This window comes from Pinus tabuliformis, chromosome 8 (assembly GCF_031772625.1).
Source record: "Pinus tabuliformis cultivar Carrire ecotype Pingquan chromosome 8, CPIR1, whole genome shotgun sequence".
NCBI lineage: Eukaryota > Viridiplantae > Streptophyta > Pinopsida > Pinales > Pinaceae > Pinus > Pinus tabuliformis.
In genome coordinates, this window is record NC_142294.1 from 1,684,559,227 (window position 1) to 1,684,569,282 (window position 10,056).

At 36.4% G+C, this 10,056-nt stretch overlaps 1 protein-coding gene across 1 annotated transcript; it reads right to left on the reverse strand.

The window, feature by feature from the left end:
- Positions 1 to 3,738: 3,738 nt before the first annotated feature.
- LOC149242711 (F-box/kelch-repeat protein At2g44130-like) lies at positions 3,739 to 4,734 on the reverse strand. Its single transcript, XM_089370957.1, has one exon. The coding sequence runs from the start codon at positions 4,732 to 4,734 to the stop codon at positions 3,739 to 3,741; it is 996 nt and encodes a 331-aa protein (XP_089227083.1).
- Between the last annotated feature and the right edge of the window lie 5,322 nt (positions 4,735 to 10,056).

A 10,056-nucleotide genomic window follows, 5' to 3' on the forward strand; every position in this document is an offset into this window, starting at 1 on the left:
CCCCCACTTCAAGCTGAGTACTGAATTATCTCCTAGTAATGACAAAGAGAAAGAAGAGATGAGCAGAATTCCTTATGCTTTAGCAGTTGGCAGCTTAATGTATGCCATGGCATGCACATGACCAGACATTGCATATTCAGTGGGAGTAGTGAGCAGGTTCCATACCAATCCACAAAAACAACATTGGCAAGCAGTAAAATGGATTTTAAGGTATCTCAAGGGTACTAGTAATTATTTTTTATGTTTTGGTCATGATGAGACTGTGCTTGAAGGATTTACAGATGCGAATATGGCTGGATATATGGATACCAGAAAGTCCACTATAGGTTATTTGTATACATTTGCAGGTGCAACACTATCTTGGGTGTCAAGGCTACAAAGAATAGTAGCCCTCTCTCTACAACAGAGGCAGAGTACATAGCTGCAACAAAAGCTCGTAAAGAGATGTTGTGGATGCAGCAATTCCTCGGAGAGATAGGAATAAAGCAAGACAAGTATGTGTTATATTGTGATAGTCAGAGTGCCATTCACTTGGAGAAAAACCCAACATTTCATTTAAAAACCAAGCACATTGACTTAAGGTACCATTGGATCTGACATGTGTTGGAGGAAGAACAGTTATCCTTGGAAAATATCCACACAAATAGGAATCCTGCTCATATGCTCACTAAGATTCTATGACGAAATAAACATGAGTTATGTAGAGGCATGGTAGGACTTGACGTGACTTGATCACTCTTATTTGGTTTCAAGTGGGAAGAATGTTAAGTGTGAAGCCAAATTCATTAAGGATTCTACATAGATATTTCTAGATCTCTAGGATTCTAGATCCTTCCAGTAGTTTCTAGAATCACATGCAGGATTCTAGATCCTCCTACGCCGCCAGTGGTTCCAAGTTCATTCCAGATCTCCATCTGAATCACATACATGATTCTAGATCCTTCTTCTGCCTCTATAAATTTGTAATTTCTCTGGCCAAGGAAAGCAAGCCAGGGCCCAAGCCTATTATGTAATGCAAAGTGATTTCTGTTCTCCAGTGATTGTTTTATCCATTTCATTGTTTCTAAGTAAGTAATCTTGTTGTTTCTCCATTTGTCTCAGTATAAATCCGATGTGTGTTATGCATGCTCTGTTCTAACAATAAATACATTAAATAGGACAATCCTCTACTATGGTAGATATTACTAATAAGGTAGTAGGATCTAGAGTCTTTTTCATCAAACCATAGTTATGGCACTATTTTTGTTTGTACAAGAGATTTATCTATTCAATACCAACTAATTGTTCAATTTCAATGTTAGGAGAAAGGTGAATGAAAGGTCAATCTAGATATTTGAGGGTGATCCTAAAGATTGAATCTTCTAGGAAGCCTTCAGAGATATATTTGAAATTTAATGAATTTAATTATAAAGAGAAAGAGAGACACATTATTATTTAGTCTCACTTGATGCAAACAAACTAGACTTGCAAAATTCACAATCAAACATGTGCTAAATTTTGGAAGTGGTTAGAAAATTCTCATAAACAACTTCTTATTTTCTTTTGTGAAAGCGATAATAATTGTTCTTCCCAAAAACAATGATATTGAGTCCAACCTGAAGATATAATATACTTTTAACGATGAATAAGGGTTGATGTGGATGATCATTTAGACATCATTTCCATTATACTTAGACTAAGGGAGTTATATATATGTGTTCTGGATTGTGTTATATATATAGCCGGGGGTTTTGATACAGTTTTCCAAAAGTGCATGAGCCATGCAAAAAATGTAATCATACAATCCCAATAATGCAAAGATGATCAGTTTTTGATAAATGGAGTGTGGCACATAGTGATAATGAGTGCAAAGAGTCACTATAATGAGCGATACCTTATACTAAAAAATTGTACTTTAAAGAGAAAAGTGTACTAGAGGCTTTTATGGAAGAGACATCAAGTTTGGAAGATGGTTCATGAAATTTGGAATATTCTAGTATGCGACCCTATTGAAAGTTTAGGTAAAATGAAACATAAATGTTGGGTTGTGTTATATTTTATTAGATGGGTGTATGGATTTTACAAGTGGTTTTGGTCATGATGGTTTTCTGTCCATGGTATTTAGTAGATTAGTTCAAGGGAACTACCATGGGTTAATGGATTGAGATTTCTGTATATATATGCATTGTAACATTGAAAAATCAATGTGGTAGTTCCATTTTTTGGATCAACTACAAAATCTTTGTGTATATATGTTTTATGTTTTATTCTCTGACCATTGTTTTTTTTTTTTTAGAATTAGTATGCATGATATCTTATTCTTGTCTATGAACTAAGGGATCCCTACCTAAATCAATAAGTCCATTATGTTTCAATAGAAAAAAAATAGCTAGATGGAAGGTTTATGACATAAAGCCAAGGTGACTATGTATTCCAACCAAAGAGCTTATGTGTTAAAGCACCAATGAGTATGAATGATGTAATATGCAAGACACACATGTAATAATAAATTACATCATGAATATTAATTAGGTAACTAAAAAGAGTATAGGGCATTAGGAGTCCCCAAAAGGGAAAGGTGATGTGGTGTGGTTCTTAAGCCAAATGATTTAATATTATTAAAAATAACCTTAGAAAATAATACTAAAAATATTAATAATCCAAAAAATAAAATGGGAAGGGAATGAAGCACATTCAATATCCCTTTCTAATAGAGATTTTTAGGGGATAGTTATTTACCTAGATTACAAAGAACCAAAGGGTATCTGGCTATTATGCACCTCTAAAGTATTTTTCTTTCTAGAAATCCATATTATCCTAAGAAAGGTTCTTGATTTGGTGGTGATCTTAATTTTTTCTTAGGGGCTAATGAAATATTGAATTTCTTTTTTTGGGGCTACTTAGACAAATGGTTTAATAGATATCCATCTTGAAAATATTTAAATGACTTGGAGAAACTAGAATGTTGGTAATTCTAGAGTGTCTAAAAGGTTAGACTCGATACTCCATTTAGATTCTTTCTTGGAGGATAATATAAAGATAAAGCAATGGATTTATTCAAAAGGTAAATTAGATGTGTACCTAATTCTTTTGAAAATAGCCTCCATTATGAGCAAGGATCACATATATTTTAAGGTAAGTTCCCAATAGCTAAAATATTCTATATACATTCAAGCCATAAAAGATGTTCGGTGGCCTTAAGACCACATTATATTAGAATTCCACCCATTTCAATTCCATAAAAATCTGACATATTAGCCACAACAATGACTTGGTATATTAGAAATAAAAAAAAAAAACAATATAGCTCTCTGAGATTAGATAGGCCTAGATTCAAAGTTGTTTGCTAAAGAGGATATGGGTATCTTCCTAAGAATGAGATTTAAGGTATTTACAATAGTGTCAAAAAACAAGACTCTCTAGGGGACTTGAATTAAAAAAAAAAAAAAAATTTTTTTTAAAACAAGACTAAAACTATAAACTAATAATACAAATTTTTTGAAAAAATAAAAAAATACAACAAACAACATCTATATTATTACAAACTAAACCACTTTTAAAACATTATTAAGTTTTGAAAATACACAAAATGACACAAAAAACAAAAAAAAGACCATTTCTTGTACTAGCTGGACTAAGCAATAACTGATATAGAATTGAACGCAACACAATGATTAAATTGGGCGCGCATCTAAAAATTACTTTCAAATCTCCACGGTCGCTGCAGATAGGATCATGCCCGCAAAGTCCTCCCCACAATCACGGTGAAGTTCCATGAACTGCCTGGTTGACATATTGAACAGATAAGAGATGTGTTTTTTCTGGGTTGGAATGCGGTCGCTCGCCCACTCCGCTTACAAAAATTTGGTCGCACCACAATGTAGCGCACGTAAAAAGCTCCAGATGGTGGGGATTCGGAAGAGTAGCTACAACACTCCAAACGTCCTTCTCAACATCGTACCTCTCCACCTGTTGTTCGGTGAACACGTGCAACTCCGAAGAAGAAGATGAAATCACACAACTTCTCCATACTTCTCCCACGAAATTCCACCAATGTGCCCTCATTTTCCACGTTCCCTCACTCGGATCGAAAACTTCTGCAGGTTGGCCTTCGTGTAACACCATGAATTTACCATCCACGAACACACCGCGGCATCCATGGCCGTGGGGTTCGATCATAGGAGGCAAAATTGTCCACTTGTCTTTCACCACGTCATATGCTTCTGCAGCTGCAAGAGGGCTACCACGCTCGTCGATCCCGCCAGCGACGTAAACAAGTCCGGTGGAAGAAGAGACAGAGCAGGCAAAGAATGATCGAGTTGTGGGGATGTCAGCTCCGCGGCGCCATCTCGAAGACTCAAAGTCGTAAATATAGATACTCTTCGTAAAACTTTCATTGGACAGTTGGAATCCGCCTATGAGAAGTAGCTTCCGATTCACAGCTACGCACTGACACCATATTGGTATTTCAGTATTGTGGGGATCATCAATTGGAGGTAGCCTTTGCCAGGTGCCGTTCACAGGGTCGTATACCGTTACTACAAGGACAGGGTTCATATCTCTGTGATTCCTGATATCTCTTTGAACCAGGCAAATAAGCTGCTCGCTCGTCCGACATTTCTTCCTGTCAGCATAGAACGTAGGGCTACGGACCATAGCCTCCCAGCTATTGCACACAGCTTTCAGCGTATCGTGTGATGTATAAGGCATCCTTAGCAAACACTGCCGAACGACATCCATCGGAAGAGCGTCCATTAGGGCACCCTATACACACCGATTTCCTGATCGATCGAGTTTACCCAAAGCTTTACCACACACAAAGAAGTAAACAATATGGAGGACGGTACCTCAAAATATAAAAGTGCGGTCAAATATATAGTGTGGATGTTGGGAAACCTAATTTCAAACCGACCAGAAAGGGAGTTAATTGATAAACTATGTTATTTATTGGTAATATGAAAATATATAATTTTTTAATTCGCAATATAATTATTTAATATAAATTTTACCGGTCAACAACTTGGCATGGCAATGCTTTATGTAAGAATGTTTTATTTAAATTATATAAAGTCTATTTATATAGATAAATTAAGTCGAATGGATTTAGTTAGTTGAGTAATTTAAGGGTTTTTAATAAATCAATTAGTACTTAACACAATTTATAATAATAATAATAATAATAATAATAATAATAATAATAATAGTATTTTCAATTCGTTTTATTTTATGTATATTTATTATTATTGTTTTATATTTAGAATTTTTCATTTTAGGTGTGTATTTATTTATTGTTATTAATTATAATATGATGAGGATAAAATATCAATAATATTGTCTTGTACTTATACCGAGGTTGTTATTTTACTTACCATTCATGTAGTACTTATCCTTCTCTAGAATGTAGTGCTTCCATTATCGGCAAGCCTACACGATGGAATACATCTCTTTATCATAGGTGGGGTAAATGTCAAGTAGTAAAAAGGGTCTTTTTCACCTTTATTTACCCTACATTAATTTTCAATCCAGGAACGATTTGTTATTTCAAAGAGTGTACTCAGTTTGAGGCGGTCAATTGTCAGAGTAATGCTAGTAGTATAGTGCTCTCAATACAAGAGTAAATGAATTCTTGAAATGTAATCTATTTGTGGAAAGAAACCTGGAATTCAAATCATGTGTTAAGAAATCTACAACAATTTATTAGTCGATGGTACAGTAACAATAACTCTTCCCTATGTAAACTGATGCAATTAAAGAAGCACTCAGAAGAAGGATCGTCAAACTAGGAACTAGACAGTATAGGTCAATGTTCACTATAGTTTCAAACCTTCTGCACACCAAAGAAATGATGATCTTCAAATAGCAAGAAATGGAACATCAACTATCTTTATGAATAATATTGAACAACAACACCTTAACCTATGAATGCAACAATAATTATAATCTACGGGAACTAAGTAACAGCTTCCGATTTGAACAACAACCAGAAATGGAACAACAAACTCTTAGAAATAAAGTATAGAGCAACAATTGAAATCGAAATGTACAGCTACCCAAGTTAAACATGCAACACACTTAATCAGTAAAAGGAATAGCAATCAAAGCTCGATACAGTACACATGAATCATAGCTATAGAATAACAACAATTGTAATGGAACAACAATTGTTTCAGAATGACAATGGTTTTAGAACAACAATGGTAACAAGGCAGTAATTCCAAATAAACAACATTCATGATTTTAAGAGTAAAGCATACAATAGTACTGATTCAAGAACATACAACTCAATTAATCTGTAAAGAACAACAATGCTATGTGATTTGTCGGGGGAACACTAATGTGATGTAGAGTTAGAATGATAACATAGCATTCTTGTTGTGAGTAATAGTGATATTTAATCAAGTATAACAGAGCCGATATGTAAAATAGTAAAGCTCTTCATATTACTGAGCAGAGTCAAAGAAAGAAATCAAACCACACATGAATGAGAAATATGATACAAGAGCAAGTGATCCACTAGGGACGGGCCCTTAGCCTCCAGCGACTCACTGCTTCAGGCTACTCCATAATCAATGATAGAACAACAACCAGGTTTTTATATTGAAATATGAAATAGAGTTATAAGGATTCGCTCTTCAAATAAATTTGATGATCAAAGTTCAAGTACCGAAGAAAATTTCATAAAAATAATAATAGTCTTCTCCTCCCAATCTAACAGTGTTACCCCTTTTATAACAACCAAACAATGATATTAACAATACAGAAGATCATTAAGATAGCGATCCCTAAAGATCAAAGAATCCTGAGAAATTTGTCAAGATGTTAACTTGCAGTTATCTTCTTGTTCTTTTGTGCCGATTGGAGATCTCCTTTTCCTTTTTTCGGCTGTTACACTCCAATTTGGATCACCTTGTTTGAGCGCAGATCCCTGCGAAAGGGACAACAGTTAACTTAGTCTCATTCTTTCCTTTGGGATGATAGTCCTCTGTTTTCTCCTATTCCTGCATAGAAAAAGGGTAATTATTAATCATTTCATATTCCATATCAACCTTCTAGATTTTATCATATTTTCTACCATATGCCTAGCTCATGATGTGAAAAGGTTGTGAATCTTGAAGAAAAGATAACAAGGTAAACAAAAATAACATAACTTCTCCAGTGCCCAACACACCCCCCTGCTTACCCTTTTTCATGACCTCATGAAAGCATTGCAGTTGACATGCAAGATGGTGAGGGAGTAGGCTGGAGACGGGATCTCATGAGGAGGTCTACAACCATGATGTCTAGCTAGGTGTTCAAAAATATGCCCTGTCTGGCCCTCAGGCATTTCGTATAAGGCTTGGTATCCTAGTGCGAGATGCCAAATGACCGGACTCCCGAACCTATAACCTAACCAAGATGGCCTTGCCCTCAAGATAAGATCACCATAGAGGCCCAAGCGATTAGCAGCTAACTTAAAGTTCTCATAATTAAACGGTTCCCTATGTTGGATATTCGGATTAGAAATCTGATATCGAAATTTAGCAGCAGAAATGGCAAGGTCTTTGATGGTAAAGAAGTATTCTATCCCTTGCCGATTTATTGCTGTATGAATGGGTCCTAATGCTTCAATCACGCCTGGAGTCCTCATGAGGTTCCATGTTTCTTCCATAACTGCAATGGATTTCTAGGCTTAGCTCTTACCCATAAATCTAATCCATTTTCTTGTCTTTGGAAGGCATTATAGGCTTTAAGCCATTTTATTTGATTAACTCAAAATGAAATAAATGCCTGTAGTTGAATATCCCAATGAAAGGTCCGAGGTTCTACTTTGTTTCTTGATCTAACACAAGGTTATGCAAATAGAATTCGAATAATAATCTCTGAACCTTTACCCCATAGTGCTTACAACAATTTACGAAATCATCAAATGTGTTAATTTGTATAGGGGCTCCTGCTTTGACAGCCTTAATTTTTAATTGCAAATATCTTTCCATTAAAAATAAGGCATAATTCTTAGCAGGCACTCTACATGCTAGGACGTCAATGTATAAAGAGAATAAGGTATCCATTTGTTTGATAACTACGTCTAGCTTATGAGTTACCTTTGCAACTCTTTCTTCTTCCTTTCACCATCCTTTGAAAACCTAACTTTCGGATAAATTGACATTCCTTAGCTACTATTGTAATTCTTCATACTTCTCTCGCGGACAGTTTGTTCTGTACGTCTTTCTATTGCTTGTTGAGCTTGCATCAAACGCTCTCGTAGGGTTACTGTCCTCAGGTCACTATCCCGCATAATAGTTGTAGGTGGAAGGTTCACTTGAATCTTCTTATTGCGTCGTTCTGTAATTATGGTTAGAACTACTTCAGAGGACTACGCCTATGTCTGAATTTCCTTATCATAGGATGTTATGTCATCTGTTTGAATTTCGACATGAGTAACAGCCGAATGTTGTTCCTTTTGATTTTGAATGGCAGGCTGGACTTGAGTCCTTTTGACCTTTTTTCTAAGGGGTTTCACCACTGAGGTCCTTTTTTCTCTCTTCCTCATCTTCAGAATCCCGATTCGTTGTCGAAGTCGCACGATTACATCAAGCAGTATTTGTTGTTACTTTCGTAATCTTTTGATTTCCTCCATTTGACTGGAAGGAACAGTCATTCGCACACTCGGGATTGGACTTTCTTCTTGAAGAATTTCTTGATTTTTCTCCTGGGGTACTTCGTCATTATTCTGCTGATTGGGTTGTTCGGGGGTAGAAACCCTAGCTTGTTCTGCAATTTCCTAAGTAATTTCTTCTTCTCCCCTCTCTTCCTCATAAAATTCTTCAGCTGTATTTTGAGTTGGAACAAATTGTTCCTCTTCTTCATCTTCATCATTTTTCTCTCCATATGCACTTTCATCATGGCTAGAATGATTCTCTTCTTCTTCTTCCTCATCACATAACTCTTCAGATGCACTCTTATCGTGAACTGAGTGATCCTGTGGCTCTTCTTTAGTGTGGAGGTTTAGTGGGCTGGGAGGTTGAGTATAAGCTCCCATGTTGGCCAGAATCTGGGCCAATTCATCCTCTCGCAGTGGATTTTGCAACGAGCTTTCCTCACATTGCTCTATTTCTTCTTCAGCTTGCCCAAATTGTTTGATTTCTCCTTCTGTTTCTTCCTCATGGTTTGATTTTCTTTCGTTCTCTCATCCTTCCAATTGTGGGGTTGCTCATCCCCTGAATCAACTACTTCGACCAGTTGACTGGTGTTCCCTTGGGAATTTTCCAGCCTGCCTCTGATCCATGCCAATCTAACAGACTTCCCCCGTTTCAATGGTCTATTTGATGTATTTGTAGTATGCTTTCATTTGGGGGCTGGAAAAGCCAATCCCCCATTTATTGTAAAAATTAGCTCTTCCTAGCTACTCTATTGCTGAGCAAGACTGTAGCTAACTATCAATCGTACCAACCTGTGATGACTTACTACCGATTCTACATGGCGGGATTTTTTCATGCTTCGGGCAACATCATGTAAGTAAAGAATTTAAAAATGCAGGCAAATTCACAGTGCATTTCTGTTTTAATATAGCTAAAAGCTTAAGGTGGCGTTGTCTTACCATGTCTTTTCTGCCTTCACAGGTAATGTAATTCTGAATGATCTTTGCCAATTCCGCCCATGATTCTCCCAAATCTGCTGGTAGAACTCGCTTCCCACTTCGAGTCATGTTTTGTCCTTCATATTGGATGATTTTGATGGCGTTGTGCAGTCTTATCTTCTTCAGAGTCCACACACATCCAATGGTTGGCAGTCCTGAAACTTCTACAATTATATCATCGATGACTGCTATTTGTCTCCCTCTTACCGTGGAGTGATATTCTTGTAGGTTCTATAAGAATTCAATTGCCACAGTCTCGTTGGACTCTTGCAGGTGATTAAGATAAACTATCCATCCTACCCTTGTTAGGATTTCTTGTGCGGAATCTGAGACTGTCAACACCTGTGGTTCTTTACAAATTGATCTTCCTCCCATGCTTAGCAAACTGTAAAAGAAACACGAAGACAGCAATGGAACAGCAGGCTGTTCCAGCTGTTAGCAACTGCAGGAAAAAAATGACG

What these genes read in the sequence shown, in the direction of transcription:
- LOC149242711 (XM_089370957.1), bottom strand. Translation starts at nt 4,734, where the DNA reads ATGGACGCTCTTCCGATGGATGTCGTTCGGCAGTGTTTGCTAAGGATG.